The 17,016-nt window shown below is 40.1% G+C and overlaps 1 protein-coding gene across 4 annotated transcripts in view; it reads right to left on the bottom strand.

Moving 5' to 3' along the window:
* Nucleotides 1-17,016, bottom strand: part of LOC138446666 (ATP-binding cassette sub-family C member 4-like) — a 307,920-nt gene that overhangs the window by 160,232 nt on the left and 130,672 nt on the right. For all 4 annotated transcript variants that reach the window (XM_069601887.1, XM_069601886.1, XM_069601889.1 and 1 more), the window contains 2 exons: nucleotides 15,296-15,385; nucleotides 9,609-9,800 (listed from right to left, as the gene is read on the bottom strand). In XM_069601887.1, the coding sequence (XP_069457988.1) occupies nucleotides 9,609-9,800; nucleotides 15,296-15,385 (282 nt within the window). The remainder of the gene's footprint in view (nucleotides 1-9,608; nucleotides 9,801-15,295; nucleotides 15,386-17,016) is intronic.

The raw sequence follows: 17,016 nt of genomic DNA, 5'->3' as shown, positions 1-17,016 counted from the left end.
GCCCCATTTCACAGATGAGGAAGCTGAAACTTTACATCACTGCTCTGAGGAATGCCTTTACATAATGTACTATGTATAGAGTACCTACATAAATATAAACTTAGATAATGGAAGTTAAATATTCAAATACCTTCTTTCTTACATGTCATATTTTATGGATCTGTTTTATCAAAAACTGACTGAGCTTAAAATTAAGAGCTAATTTTTTTCAAAACTATTCTAACATTTATAAAGTACCTGTTATGTCCCTAGTAATCAGGTGATTTAAAATCACTCCTGCATTTTGTTCTCAAAACAACATTATGAGAGGGTAACAGGCAGGAAGGCCAGGGGTCACCAAACGGAGGAAATAGCCTCAAGTGTCAGACATTTTTATCTCTCTTAAGCGGCAGGAGGAAACAAACTAGCGTTTTTGTTTTTTTTCCTTCTCTATACAAATTTAAAAGGAGGTTTCTCTTAAAATACTGTCTTGCCATAATGACACCTGGTTTCACTTGAAGTTAACTATTCTCAAACAGAGAGATAACCAATGCCTTTTTCTTATGGAAATATTTGTCTTAAGCTATGCTACTGTCAGTTCAGTTCAGTTCAGTTCAGTCGCTCAGTCGTGTCCGACTCTTTGCAACCCCATGAATCGCAGCACGCCAGGCCTCCCTGTTCATCACCATCTCCTGGAGTTCACTAAGACTCATGTCCATCGAGTCAGTGATGCCATCCAGCCATCTCATCCTCGGTCGCCCCCTTCTCCTACTGCCCCCAATCCCTCCCAGCATCAGAGTCTTTTCCAATGAGTCAACTCTTTGCATGAGGTAGCCAAAGTACTGGAGTTTCAGCTTCAGCATCATTCCTTCCAAAGAAATCCCAGGGTTGATCTCCTTCAGAATGGACTGGTTGGATCTCCTTGCAGTCCAAGGGACTCTCAAGAGTCTTCTCCAACACCACAGTTCAAAAGCATCAATTCTTCAGCGCTCAGCCTTCTTCACAGACCAACTCTCACATCCATACATGACCACAGGAAAAACCATAGCCTTAACTAGACGGACCTTAGTCGGCAAAGTATTGTCCCTGCTTTTGAATATGCTATCTAGGTTGGTCATAACTTTTCTTCCAAGGAGTAAGCGTCTTTTAATTTCATGGCTGCAGTCACCATCTGCAGTGATTTTGGAGCCAAACAAAATAAAGACTGACAATGTTTCCACTGTTTCCCCGTCTATTTCCCATGAAGTGATGGGACCGGATGCCATGATCTTCATTTTCTGAATGTTGAGCTTTAAGCCAACATTTTCACTCTCCTCTTTCACTTTCATCAAGAGGCTTTTTAGCTCCTCTTCACCTTCTGCCATAAGGGTGGTATCATCTGCATGTCTAAGGTTATTGATATTTCTCCCAACAATCTTGATTCCACCTTGTGTTTCTTCCAGTCCAGCATTTCTCATGATGTACTCTGCATATAAGTTAAATAAGCAGGGTGACAATATACAGCCTTGACGTACACCTTTCCCTATTTGGAAGCAGTCTGTTGTTCCATGTCCAGTTCTAACTGTTGCTTCCTGACCTGCATACAGATTCCTCAAGAGGCAGGTTAGGTGGTCTGGTATTCCCATTTCTTTCAGAATTTTCCACAGTTTCTTGTGATGAACACAGTCAAAGGCTTTTGCATAGTCAATAAAGCAGAAATAGATGCTTTTCTGGAACTCTCTAGTTTTTTCCATGGTCCAGCGGATGTTGGCAATTTGATCTCTGGTTCCTCTGCCTTTTCTAAAACCAGCTTGAACATCAGGAAGTTCACGGTTCATGTATTGCTGAAGCCTGGCTTGGAGAATTTTGAGCATTACTTTACTAGCATGTGAGATGAGTGCAATTGTGCAGTATTTTGAGCATTCTTTGGCGTTGCCTTTCTTTGGGATTGGAATGAAAACTGACCTTTTCCAGTCCTGTGGACACTGCTGAGTTTTCCAAATTTGTTAGCATATTGAGTACAGCACTTTCACAGCATCATCTTTCAGGATTTGAAATAGCTCAACTGGAATGCCATCACCTCCAATAGCTTTGTTCATAGCGATGCTTTCTAAGGCCCACTTGACTTCACATTCCAGGATGTCTGGCTCTAGATTAGTGATCACATCATCATGACTATCTGGGTCGTAAATATCTTTTTTGTAGAGTTCTTCCGTGTATTCTTGCCACCTCTTCTTAGTATCTTCTGTTTGGTCCATACCATTTCTGTCCTTTATCGAGCCCATCTTTGCATGAAATATTCCCTTGGTATCTCTAATTTTCTTGAAGAGATCTCTAGTCTTTCCCATTCTGTTCTTTTCCTCTACTTCTTTGCACTGATCACTGAAGAAGGCTTTCTTATCTCTTCTTGCTATTCTTTGGAACTCTGCATTCAGATGCTTATATCTTTCCTTTTCTCCTTTGCTTTTCACCTCTCTCCTTTTCACAGCTATTTGTAAGGCCTCCCCAGACAGCCATTTTGCTTTTATGCATTTCTTTTCCATGGGGATAATCTTGATCCCTGTCTCCTGTACAATGTCACAAACCTCCGTCCATAGTTCATCAGGCACTCTATCTATCAGATCTAGGCCCTTAAATCTATTTCTCACTTCCACTGTATAATCATAAGGGATTTGATTTAGGTCATACCTGAATGGTCTAGCGGTTTTCCCTACTTTCTTCAATTTCAGTCTGAATTTGGTAATAAGGAGTTCATGATCCTAGCCACAGTCTGCTCCTGGTCTTGTTTTTGTTGACTGTATACAGCTTCTCCATCTTTGGCTGCAGAGAATATAATCAGTCTGATTTTGGTGTTGACCATCTGGTGATGTCCATGTGTAGAGTCTTCTCTTGTATTGTTGGAAGAGGGTGTTTGCTATGACCAGTGCATTTTCTTGGCAAAACTCTATTAGTCTTTGTCCTGCTTCATTCCACATTCCAAGGCCTAATTTGCCTGTTACTCCAGGTGTTTCTTGACTTCCTACTTTTGCATTCCAGTCCCCTATAATGAAAAGGACATCTTTTTTGAGTGTTAGTTCTAAAAAGTCTTGTAGGTCTTCATAAAACCGTTCAACTTCAGCTTCTTCAGCATTACTGGTTGGGGCATAGACTTGGATAACTGTGATATTGAATGGTTTGCCTTGGAGATGAACAGAGATCATTGTGTCATTTTTGAGATTGCATCCAAGTACTGCATTTTGGACTATTTTGTTGACCATGATGGCTACTCCATTTCTTCTGAGAGGTTCCTGAGCTATCGCATGTTGAAGGTCAGGAATGGCGGCGGTAAGGAGATACCCCTCATCCAAGGTAAGGAACAGTGGCTGTGCTTTGCTGTAGCAGCCGTGAAGAGATACCCCACGCCCAAGGTAAGAGAAACCCAAGTAAGATGGTAGGTGTTGCAAGAGGGCATCAGAAGGCGGACACATTGAAGTCATACTCACAGAAAACTAGTCAATCTAATCACACTAGGACCACAGCCTTGTCTAACTCAATGAAACCAAGCCATGCCTGCGGGGCAACCCAAGATGGGCGGGTCATGGTAGAGAGGTCTGACAGAATGTGGTCCACTGGAGAATGGAATGGCAAACCACTTCAGTATTCTTGCCTTGAGAACCCCATGAATAGCATGAAAAGGCAAAATGATAGGATACCAAAAGAGGAACTCCCCAGGTCATTAGGTGCCCAATATGCTACTGGAGATCAGTGGTGAAGTAACTCCAGAAAGAATGAAGGGATGGAGCCAAAACAAAAAACAATACCCAGTTGTGCATGTGACTGGTGATAGAAGCAAGATCCAATGCTGTAAAGAGCAATATTGCATAGGAACCTGGAATATCAGGTCCATGAATCAAGGCAAATTGGAAGTGGTCAAACAAGAGATGGCAAGTGTGAATGTCGACATTCTAGGAATCAGCGAACTAAAAGGGACTGGAATGGGTGAATTTAACTCGGATGACCATTATATCTACTACTGCAGGCAGGAATCTCTCTATGCTAATGTACTATGCATTTACCCCAAACTCTGTCTTCAAGTTGGTTTCGCCTTTTGGCTCAGAACCTACTTGACAAACGAGTATGTTCTACTCAGATATTGTTCCTCTAATCTATGTAAATAAAACTATTTGTATGGTGATCTGCCCTTCTTCAAGAGTCAAGTTAATTATTTTATGGCCCAGGATGAAACATTTGGTGCCAAGATTATCCCAAAATACATCTTATGGGTGAGGGGCCTGGTGCCATTCTGAGTTTTAAGACATTCCTATCTTACATTAACAGACTGCTAGTGACTATATAACATCCAGCTGAAGACTAGCAGGGAGGTACTCTTTCTGCCCCCTTCTGATGCTTAAGTCAGAAGCTTTCTCTGTCTCCTTTATACTTTAATAAAACTTTATTACACAAAAGCTCTGAGTGATCAAGCCTCATCTCTGGCCCCGGATTAAATTCTTCTCCTCTGGGGGCCAAGAATCCCGGCATAACAACAACCTTTCAATTATGAGGTTGATAGTATTATTATCTCTATTTTACAGATGAGGAATCATGCACCTAGCAAACAGAGAAACAGACTCAATTCCTGAGCCTCTGACTCCTGGGCCTTGAAGTTGATGTTATCAGTCTGAATTGATATTGCCACTGTGATTACTTCATTTCTCCCTATTTTATCATATTAATAGAAAAATTTTCAGCTCAATGAACTTAAATGTTTACTTCAATTAAATCTAGTATAATATATCATGTTGTAATTAACATATGTAATACAAGAAAATTTGCTCTTTTTACTGTTTTTTCTTCCAGGATTTGGGGGCAGTGGTGTTAGGGAAAACAGTGAGGAGAAATCTTCATTTATATGTATGTATATTTATAGAAAAAAGGGCTATAAAAGTAAAAATAGCTACCATTTACTGAAACACTGGTATGTTTGCATTCCACATGCATGGCCTGTAGCCTTTACAATAATCCCATCTCTCCTTACATTCAATAAGAGAAGAAATTGAGATAAACACCCAGAGTTAATAACTAAGATTGTATCTCTCCAAAAGCCAAGCCTTTTCTACTACACATACAGTTTCTGTAACTACAGGTCAAAATAGTTCTAGAACACCCCTATTATCTATGAAAGTATTATGCCCATCCACTGATATAGGGATTCCAAAAAAGATAATCAAAGAATTTCATTAGGTGGTTCCCAGGTGTAAAAACCTTGTGGACCTCTTGCTAATCATAGTCACAGATGACATTTCAGAGCAGTAACAAAACCTTCTGATACCCTCTGATCCAGAGTCCTTGTTTTGCTGCAGATACATCAGAAGTCCAGGCAGGTAACAGGACATGTCCAGAGTGACAGTGAGCAAGCGACAAAGCTGGGGACAAGACTCTGCTATTTGATCCCTCCCTTCCTGCTAAGGAGGAAATGGACACAAGAGGCCCCAACTCCATGACCCAACCATGCAGAAAACAGCAGAGCAGTCCATGTTTATAAACATCACATCACATACAGAAGAATCACTGTGCAGGCTGGTCCTTCCCACCAGAGTCTGTGCTGCACACATGCCCTAGGCTGGGTGAAGCTCCAGGATACTCCCTGCATTACTGGTCCCGTCGCCCCATGTGGCTGCAGCAAAGCATCAGCTCCCATGGAAAATACTGAATGACAGCCACTGTCCCAGTACCTGCTCTTTTCCAGAGATGCTCAGGTGTGGGGCAAAAGATAATGCTGAGCTTTACCAGAAAGGCAAGGTCATAAAAGAAACAGCCACACAGTGGCCTGGGTCTTTGGAGCCTGATCTGGACATCAAAAACTCAACTTGATTAAAATAATTATTAACCTATTTCTTATGAAATGCCTGAAATCTATTTACTTCCCATCCCACTTTCATAAATCACCCAATTTTTTAATAAGTTGTTCCTTATAAACTTCCTCAATTGAAAGGTAGCATGGCACTGTGGAGTCTAGAGTCCTGCTGAAACAGCTCTAAACCTAAGCTGCCATTATTGAGGTGAGTCATTTCTTCTCACCAAGCCTCAGTTTTAGCAACTATAAAATGAGGTGGTAACATCAAAGACACTGGTAAAAGATTCATAACTCATATTTCTTTTTATGTGTGCACATGTGTGCACATGAGAGTGACACACAGAAAACAGATTGGCACAGGGACTCAATAAATGAGAGCTATTGTCTCACTGTCTTACCTTTGCTTTCCATCTTATTTTCTTACACAGTAAGTATGTCATTTAATAAAAATCTAGTTCATTACTGCTAATGACATCATTTCTGCAAAAGCACAATCATCCACTAACAATAACCCAGGAAAAAGAATAAGACAGTTAAACAAGCAATTTTGTTTGTCCACATCATCATAAAATGGTACTCACCTGATACAATCTATGAAATTCAAGCCATTGTTCAAGCAAAATTACTGTTTCCTCAGAAAGTGGGTCTGGAGCCTTCAACCCCACACCTTTGAAAGTCTGTCCCAGCCTTTTCTTCACAGTATAAAATAAATCAGATGTCCAGACTGCACTGAACAGACCCCAAGGGAAGCCCTTTAACATTGTTATTCACTGATTTTTCTAACCCAAGACAGTAACATAGTATTTATCAGTATTTAAATTTTTCTTTCTTTTTGCCAAATTATATTCTCCTATCAGGTAAGTTTAGTTTTCATTATTTACTAATTTATATCCCAATGTACAGTTAAACATTTCATCTTGCCATTTCCCATGAAACTCAGTGCCATTCCTGGAAACAACCTCTCCATAGTAAAAGATGCAGTATTAAAAAGAAATGTTAAAGCATTCCATTTTCTTTAAAGCATAAACCATAAGTCAAAAATGAAGTGGAGAGGGAAATCTAGAGACTGAAATGGAGCAAGAAGGCATCAACCAAGTGCAATGGACAGACCTCATACAGAGTCTGATTTCAACAATGGTGAAGGAGATTTCTCAGTCATATGATTAACAACATGTAAACACAGATTAGGAGAAAATAATAGCAAATGACAAAGAACTAATCTCAAAAATATACAGGCAGTTCATGTAGCTCAATGCCAGAAAAATAAACGACTCAATCAAAAAGTGGGCTAAAGAACTATACAGACATTTCCCCAAAGAAGACATACAGATGGCTAACAAACACATGAGAAGATGCTCAACATCACTCATTATCACAGAAATGCAAATCAAAACCACAGTGAGGTACCATCTCATGCCAGTCAGAATGACTGCTATCAAAAAGTCTACAAACAATAAATGCTGAAGAGGGTGCAGAGAAAAGGGAACCTTCTTACACTGTTGGTGGGAATGCAAACTAGTACAGCCACTATGGAGAACAGGGTGGAGATTTCCTTTAAAAACTGGAAATAGAACTGCCGTATGACCCAGTAATCACACTGCTGGGCATACACACCAAGGAAACCAGAATTGAAAGAGACATGTGTACCCTAATGTTCATCACAGCACTGTTTACAATAGCCAGGACAAGGAAGCAACCTAGATGCCCATCAGCAGATGAATGGATAAGAAAGTTATGGTACATATACACAATGGAGTATTCAGTTCAGTTCAGTCTCTCAGTCGTGTCCAACTCTTTGCGACCCCATGAATTGCAGTACGCCAGGCCTCCCTGTTCATCACCATCTCCCGGAGTTCACTAAGACTCATGTGCATCAAGTCCGTGATGCCATCCAGCCATCTCATGCTTGGTCGTCCCTTTCTCCTACTGCCCTCAATCCTTCCCAGCATCAGAGTCTTTTCCAATGAGTCAACTCTTCACATGAGGTGGCCAAATTACTGGAGCTTCAGCTTTAGCATCATTCCCTCCAAAGAGATCCCAGGGCTGATCTCCTTCAGAATGGATTGGTTGGATCTCCTTGCAGTCCAAGGGACTCTCAAGAGTCTTCTCCAACACCACAGTTCAAAAGCATCAATTCTTTGGTGCTCAGCCTTCTTCACAGTCCAACTCTCACATCCATACATGACCACAGGAAAAACCATAGCCTTGACCAGATGGACCTTAGTTGGCAAAGTAATGTCCCTGCTTTTGAATATGCTATCTAGGTTGGTCATAACTTTCCTCCCAAGGAGTAAGTGTCTTTTAATTTCATGGTTGCAGTCACCATCTGCGGTGATTTTGGAGCCAAAAAAAATAAAGTCTGACACTGTTTCCATTGTTTCCCCATCTATTTCCCATGAAGTGATGGGACCAGATGCCATGATCTTCGTTTTCTGAATGTTGAGCTTTAAGCCAACTTTTTCACTCTCCTCTTTCACTTTCATCAAGAGGCTTTTTAGTTCTCTTCACTTTCTGCCATAAGGGTGGTGTCATCTGCATATCTGAGGTTATTGACATTTCTCCCAGCAATCTTGATTCCAGCTTGTGTTTCTTCCAGTCCAGCGCTTCTCATGGTGTACTCTGCATATAAGTTAAATAAGCAGGGCGACAATATACAGCCTTGACGTACTCCTTTTCCTATTTGGAACCGGTCTGTTGTTCCATGTCCAGTTCTAAGTGTTGCTTCCTCACCTGCATACAGATTTCTCAAGAGGCAGGTTAGGTGGTCTGGTATTCCCATCTCTTTCATAATTTATTACTCAGCCATTAAAAAGAATACATTTGAATCAGTTCTAATGAGCTGGATGAAACTGGAGCCTATTATACAGAGTGAAGTAAGCCAGGAAGAAAAACACCAATACAGTATACTAACGCATATATATGGAACTTAGAAACATGGTAACGGTAACCCTGTATGCGAGACAGCAAAAGAGACGCAGATGTATTGAACAGTCTTTTGGACTCTGTGGGAGAGGGCAAGGGTGGGATGATATGGGAGAATGGTATTGAAATATGTAAATTATCATATATGAAACAAATCACCAGTCCCGGTTTGATTTATAATACAGGGTGCTCAGGGCCAATGCACTGGGATGACCCTGAGGGATGGGATGGGGAGGGTCACAGTGGGAAACACATGTACACCCATGGCTTATTCTTGTCAATGTATGGCAAAAAACACTACAATATTGTAAAATAATCAGCCTCCAATTAAAATAAATAAATTAATTTAAAAAAACACACAGACTAGAAGCTTGATGATATTCAAGAGTTTGAGCTATTTTTCAGGTGAAATAATGTGGTGATTTTTTTCCCAAAGGCTATCCTATTTTGTAGAGAAAACTAATGATATGTTTACAGATGAACAAATCTGATGTCTAGGATCTGCTTCAGAATACTCCGGGGTAGGGGTGGGGCTGGCAGGGGGCAGGGGTAGAGATGCAGCAAAACTGGCCACCAGCTGATTTTGGCTAAAGCTGGGGGTGGTACATGAGAGTTCATTATACTACACTATTTCTGTAAATTTTGGTAATCATTCATTAAAGAAAGAAATTAAAAAGTGAATAAAACATTATAAAATTAAAAACCACACACTACTTTCTAAAGGCATTTCTGTAAGTGCTGCTATTACATTGGCATGAAACAGCTGGGTTACATGTGTATATTTATCCAGAAATCTTTCAAAATTTGAAACAAAATTTTAATAAATGCTGTAGTTTAAACCAACACTATCATTATTTGAAATTTAAGTATATGCAACTCAAAAGTCATTACTCACCTCTTCCAAAGCACAAGCCTTTACTACTTTTTCATACCGTTGTTCTTCATATTCCTTCCCAAATAAAATGTTACTCCTCACAGTTCCTGAGAACACCCAGGGCTGCTGGGACACATACGCGATCCTCCCATGCACGCTGACCTGTCCCTGGCTTGGGGGCAGCTCCCCCAGCACAGCGCTTAACAGTGACGACTGCAACAGATGGCAACACACACACATGAACAGGCAGCACTCAGGATAGAACAAGACCCATAATACAGCAGACCCCACCATTGCACTTGATACACTATAGAACCCTTTCATTTAGAACAGGATGAAGTAGATCCCTGGCAACTGCAAAAAAAAAAAAGAGAAAAGAACCCCATTGGTCCACGTACTACTAATGGTTGATAAGAAACATTAATACAACACTATAACAACCTAAGCCACTCAGAATTTCCCCCAAATGAAAAATTATACTCAGAAAAGACTAGCTAAGAATGTTAAACATTCTTAACTAGCACAGCAGTGCAGCAGGATGTGTATTTCATGTATCCAACGTTTCGGATAGTTGTTTCTGCATCCAGGTATCCTTTACTTGACAAACACTTATCATTAAAAAGCTACATGTGAAGAATATATCCAAAGGCTATTATTAAAAGAACTCTGAAGTGAGTTGTGTCCAAAGAGCAAAAGTCCATCCTAAAGGAAATCATCACTCTCTTGTGTACACATCTCACATCTAGATTTACACATTTTATTGTTTCAGACCAAGTACAGCTCTGGTTCCAAATAGGAAAAGGAGTATGTCAAGGCTGTATATTGTCACCCTGCTTATTTAATTTATATATATAGTGCATCATGAGAAATGCTGGACTGGATGAAGTACAAGCTGGAAACAAGATTGCCAGGAGAAATATCAATAACCTCAGATAGGCAGATGACATCACCCTTATAGCAGAAAGTGAAGAACTAAAATGCCTCTTAATGAAAGTGAAAAAGGAGAGTGAAAAAGTTGGTTTAAAACTCAACATCCAGAAAACTAAGATCATGGCCTCTGGTCCCATCACTTCATGGCAAATAGATGGGGTAACAGTGGAAACAGTGACAGACTATTTTGGGGGGCTCCCAAATCACTGCAGATGGTGACTACAGTCATGAAATTAAAAGACACTTCCTCCTTGGAATAAAATAATGACCAACCTAGAAAGCTTATTAAAAAGCAGAGACATTACTTTGCTAACAAAGGTCCGTCTAGTCAAAGCTATGGCTTTTCCAGTAGTCATGTATGGATATGAGAGTTGGACTATAAAGAAAGCTGAGCACCGAGGAACTGATGTTTTTGAACTCTGGTGCTGGAGAAGACACTTGAGAGTGTCTTGGACTGCAAGGAGATCCAACCAGTCCATCTAAAGGAAATCAGTCCTGAATATTTATTGGAAGGACTGATGTTTAATCTGAAGCTCCAATAATTTGGCCTCCTGATGCAAAGAATTGACTTTTTTGAAAAGATCCTGATGATGAGAAAGATTGAAGGCAGGAGGAGAAGGGGACAACAGAGGATGAGATGGTTGGACGGCATCACTGACTCAATGTACATGAGTTTGAGTGGACTCTGGAAGTTGGTGATGGACAGGGAGGCCTGGCATGCTGCAGTCCATGGGGTCACAAAGAGTCAGACATAACTGAGCAACTGAATTGAACTGAACTGACAGCTGCATATTTACTTCAAATCTTTAACAACACATAGATGTGGTATGTGTGTGTCCACATCACACTAAGCTGAAATAATCTGTCTGTGTATCGGTCTCACCCAGGAATCTGGTTGCCTCTGGAGGGCAGAGGCATCAGGGTCTGCCTCACATCCGAATCTTTTGCTCCAGCACATGGCTGCACCTTTACTACATGTGCACTAGTGGGACCAAGTCAAGTCACATGAGGAAATGCTCAGAGCTTCCTGGAAGAGCCTTTGCAACCTCCAGACTTCATAGAGGGGCCACTGTAATGAAAAGGAAGTCCCCATGTCTCTGTCCATCCTGAACAGCTGTCACATAAATAATTTCCTTTAATGTGATGTCCAAATTCCCAACAAGCTGTTTTCAACTGTACAACATGAAGCACTAAGAAGGAAAACATAATGTGCATTTACCCAGATTCGTGTGGCCATGAAAGTGAAAGTAAAAGTGAAGTCATTCAGTCATGTCCGACTTTTTGTGACCCCATAGACTGTAGCCTACCAGGCTCCTCCATCCATGGGATTTTCCAGACAAGAGTACTGGAGTAGGGTGCCATTTCCTTCTCCAGAGGATCATCCTGACCCAGGGATCGAACCTAGATCTCCCACATTGTAGGCAGATGCTTTACCATCTGAGCCACCGGGGAAGCCATGAAAACTTTTAAAATAAAAGTTCCATAGAACACACCTAGAGAAATGCTGTTCTAGATACATCTAATTAGAACTGTTTTCCTTATAGCAGCATGAAAAGTCAAAGAAAAGTACTTCCCCAGTATGAAACCACTGGCAGGACTTCTCTGGTGGTACAGTGGTTAACACTCTGTGTTTCCACTGTGGGGTGCATGGTTTTTACCCCTGGTTGGGGAACGAAGATCCCACATACCTCACAGATGCAGCAAAAAATAAATAAACAAAGAAGTAAACCAGAGGCAGTCATTCTTGCAATGGATGCTGAAGGAAAGTTTTGTCTTCTTGCCAATAAAACTAATAAAGATCTTTCTCAAAGGAAGAAAAAAAATTGCATTACTAGCAACAAAAAGTCAGAGGAGAAATTAAGGAAATAATCCCATTCATCATTGTATCAAAAAGAATAAAATGCTTAGGGAAAAAAAATTACCTGAGGAGACAAAAGACCAAAATGAAGAAAACTGTAAGACACTGATGAAAGAAATCAAAGATGACATGAACAGATACACCGTGTTCTTGGACTGTAGGAATCAATATTGTGAAAATGACTATACTATCCAAAGCAATATACAGATTCAATGCAATCCCTGTCAAATTACCCATAGCATTTTTCACAAAACTGGAACAAAAATTTTTACAATTTGTTTGGAAACCCAAAAGACCCCAAAGAGCCAAAGTAATCTTGAGAAGGAAAAAAAAAAAAAAAAAACAGAGCTGGAAGAATCAAGCTCTCTGACTTCAGACTATAATACTAACTATAGTAATCAAGACAGTATGGGGCTGGCACAAAAAAAAAAAAAAAACAGAAATACAGATCAATGGAACAGTATGGCAAGCCCAGAGATAAACCCATGCACCTATGGACACCTTATCTTTGACAAAGGAGGCAAGAATATACATTGGAGAACAGATAGCCTCTTCAATAAGTGGTGCTGAGAAAACTGGACAGCTACATGTAAAATAATGAAATTAGAACACGTCCTAACATCATATTGTTCTTGTTTTAGGAGGGAGACCTGGGTTCAGTCCCCTGGAGGAGAACATGGCAACCCACTCCAGTATTTCTTCTGGAGAATCCCCATGGACAGAGGAACCTGGCAAACTACAGTCCATGGGGTAGCAAAGAGTTGGACACAACTGAGTGACTAAGCACAGCTCAGCACAGGAAGCTGCTTATATAGCACAGGGAGTTCAACTCAGTGCTCTGTGATGACCTGGAAGGGTGGGATGGGGGGAGGGTGGGAGGTTCAAAAGGGAGGGGATATATATATATATATATATATATATATACACATATACATATACATATTTACAGCTGAGTCATTTTGTTGTACAGCAGAAACTAACACAACATTGTGAAGCAATTATGTTCCAATTGAAAAATAAATTTAAAAAAAGAATGAGCATGGATGACTTTGCCGGGGTCCAGCCCCGGTAGATCCAGGGTAATTCGAAGGGATGGCATGGCGACGAAAAACTTATTTATTTAGAAATATAAAAGAAAGATTAGGAAAGAATAGTGTAGAAGGAAAATTTAGTGCAGAAAAGAGGCTGAATAACTTGGTTTACGGGGAAGGCTAATAAAATCTCGGACAAGGGATTTCACCATCTACATTAGGCCTCCGGGCGTCCATTTGAATAGCAGAGAGTGCCCCGCCTTGGGCTCCCTCTCTCATGGATCTTAGAAGCCGTGGCAAGTAAGTAGACATGGCGAGCCTCCCCACTCCAGATGGAAATTCAGCCTGAATATAGAGTAAAGAAGACATGGGGGAAACCAGTCCAGTGACTGGCCCCTCCTCTATTGTCCAGAAAGGCCTTTTATACCTTTTTTGTACATAGAGATCAATGAATAATATAAAATTATGCAGCATCAGCAGCCCTGACTCTTATGGAGACCAGGCTTTCTCTCTGCATACCTAGTTGTATACACAAGTCTTAGGTGATTTACATCATCTTCTGGCCAGAAGGCCAATTAACATTTTATGGCCCTTTTCTGATAAGGGTTGGTCAACCAGAAGACTTATTTGTCTTAAAAATGTTGTTCTTCCCAAAGTCTGGTGCCAGTCTCAGAAAGCACTAAATAAATTTACATTCTTACATAGCAAGGATACAACAATTTATAACAAGTAAAGAGTACAGTGATTTATAACAAAGAGAAAAGTAACTAACTCAAAAGTCTAGTGTTGCTAACATCAAAACTACTATATTCCTTTTTCTATATCCCAATTACATTGATTAATATCCTTCAGATGCCTAAAAGATAAAGAATATGGAGGCCTGGCAGTAGTCATTGAGTCAACAGTGAAAACCCGTTACCAATATAATTTTTAGCTCTTTAGAAAAGGCTCTGTATCTTTAATATGCTTTAAGCTGTGTGCCTCTTGTGGTTGGGGGGTGGCGGGGGGGGGGGGGTGGGGGGGGGCTGTAAGCAATTCACAAATTGTAAAAGTCCGGGGGAACCTGTCAGGCAAGTTAGAGAGCCATCAAAGGGGTTTGAGCTGAAGCATTCTTTTCATATGCAGGAGACTGTTAACTGAAGCCCTGAGTTAACTTTTTCTAGAGAATGTCAGAAGAGTGGAAAGCACAGTACGATGGCAGGCAGACTCTGGTTTCGGTGGGTAGGTGTTCAGGAAAACCCAGGGGGAACCCCTGAAGCCAGATCACGCCTTTGTGTTTTGTCGGGCTTCCTTCCACATGACCTTTGCCATGGGCAGGATTCCTCATGCTGGCTCCCAGCACGACTTATTAAAACAATGTAAACCTAGGACAACAGAATAGCATTTTTAATGAAAGATATGGACTATAATCATCATGGAGATTCCACAAGTGTGACGATCATCAAAAACTTCTCAAGAGGGTAAATCTTTATAGATCCCTCTGTGGAATGAACTTACACTTTGGCTCAGAAGGTCCCTGGGTGCTCCAATGGCTGTTCAGGACTCCTGTGCCCATGAGAAAACTATGCCAGGCCTCTCCATGCTCTTCTCAGCAACTTTCATGGCACTCACTGCAATCCTTACCAAATATCTCTTATATGACATTGTAAATTATAAGGAATCAATACACTGTGTACATGTAAAACTTTCTGAGAATCAAGATGGATGTGTGGGGCCAAAACTGAGGCAATACAGAGATGGGTTTCAGTGTAATTATTTTACTGTTATTCAATTTCAATAAACTATCATGTTTAAAAAGAAACATTGTACACACAGCTTTGGGCTCAACTCTGAGAATTTAATAGGGACTGTAGTGTTGCATCAAGCTGCCGAAAGGCACCACAACTTACCTTTCCTGCACCCATAGGTCCAACCACAGCTAACAGTTCACCAGGCCTGACAGTAAAGGAAAGGCCTTGTAGGGTTGGGGTTCTTAATTCCTGCAAATTAAAGTTTATAAAAACATACCCATTTCAATAAAGTATGCCAAATGCTACAGAAAACAGAGAAAATAATATAATATTCATTGATATGCAAATTAACCCACATTTTCCTCCTGCTTATTTTAAGACATCCTGCCCTAGAGGCCTTTTCATCCAATCATATCTCTTTGGGAGTTTCAAGTAGCTTTAGTTGCCTTTAGACACCCACAGATTTTAAGTAGGTGAAGTGACAAGGCACCCACATGAAGTGAAAACTTCATGACGCATATTAACTTATTAAAATAATATACTTTATAGAGTATCCAGTATGTGAAGTTTTTTAATCATTTATAAGTTTTCACTATGACCCTTGGCTTTAATTGACTATATCTCATTAATCTCCACAAGGGAGCTACGTAGGTATATGGCAGACCTGGCCCTTTAAATAAGTTGAATCTCCACTAATATCTCCATTTTCAATTGATAAAGAAAGAATCTCAGTAATGCTCAGCAAGCAAAGGAGCACTTTATATAAAGAAGTCATTCTCAATATGGGTTGGTCAAAAAGTGTGTTGTTTTTTCTGTAAAATGGCTCTAGCAGCACTAAGTTGTCTTTAACTTTATTCAAAACAATGTCGTTAAGATTGTATTATGACAGCTGTCACATCAGCATGCATTTTAAAAAACTTTTTAAAACTAGTGAATTTTTGTGTAGCCATTTTAATATTAAAATTTTTGGCCCATTATGTTTTACTATTTCTTTCTTTTTTTTTTTTTTTTTTTTGCTTAACTATTTCAAGAGAAGTAAAAATGCAACTGAAATGCAGAAAAAGATTTGTGCAGTGTATGGAGAATGTGCTGTGACTGATCAAATGTATCAAAAGTGGCTTGCAAAGTTTTGTGCTGGATATTTCTTGTTGGACGATGCTCTACTGTCAGGTATGCCAGTTGAAGTTGATAGAGATCACATCAAGTCATTGAGAACAAGCAACGCTATACCATGCAGGAGACAGCTGACATACTCAAAATATTCAAATATTTCATTCAAAGTATTGAATGGAAATCGTTTGCACTAGCTTGGTTATGTTAATCACCTTGATATTTGAGTTTCACAGAAGTTAAGCAAAAAAACACTTCTTGACCATATTTCTGCACGCAGTTCTCCACTTAAACGTAACAGAAATGTTCCATTTTTAAAACAAATTGTGACTGGTGATGAAAAATGGATACTATACAATACTGTGGAACAGAATAGATTTCAGGCAAGCGAAATGCACCAGCACCAACCACACCAAAAGCTAGTCCTCATCCAAAGAAGGTGATGATGTGTATATGGTGGCATTGCAATGAAATCCTCTATTATGAGCTCCTTCAGGAAAACCAAGTGATTAATCCCAACAAATACTGCTCCCATTAGACCAACCAAAAGCAGCTAGCTATGAAAAGCATCCAGAATTAGTCAACAGAAAATGCATAATCTCCCATCAGGATAATGCAAGACCACATGTTTCTTTGATGACCACGCAAAAAAACTGTTACAGATTGGCTGGGAAGTTCTGACTGATCCCCCGTATTGTACCAGACATTGTACTTTTGAAATTCCATTTATTTCAGTCTTTACAAAATTCTCTTAATGGAAAAAATTCAAT

The sequence above is a fragment of the Ovis canadensis genome, chromosome 10 (genome assembly GCF_042477335.2).
Source record: "Ovis canadensis isolate MfBH-ARS-UI-01 breed Bighorn chromosome 10, ARS-UI_OviCan_v2, whole genome shotgun sequence".
Taxonomy (NCBI): domain Eukaryota; kingdom Metazoa; phylum Chordata; class Mammalia; order Artiodactyla; family Bovidae; genus Ovis; species Ovis canadensis.
The sequence above is the reverse complement of the archived record's forward strand: the minus strand, read 5'-3'. Positions and strand labels throughout refer to the sequence as shown.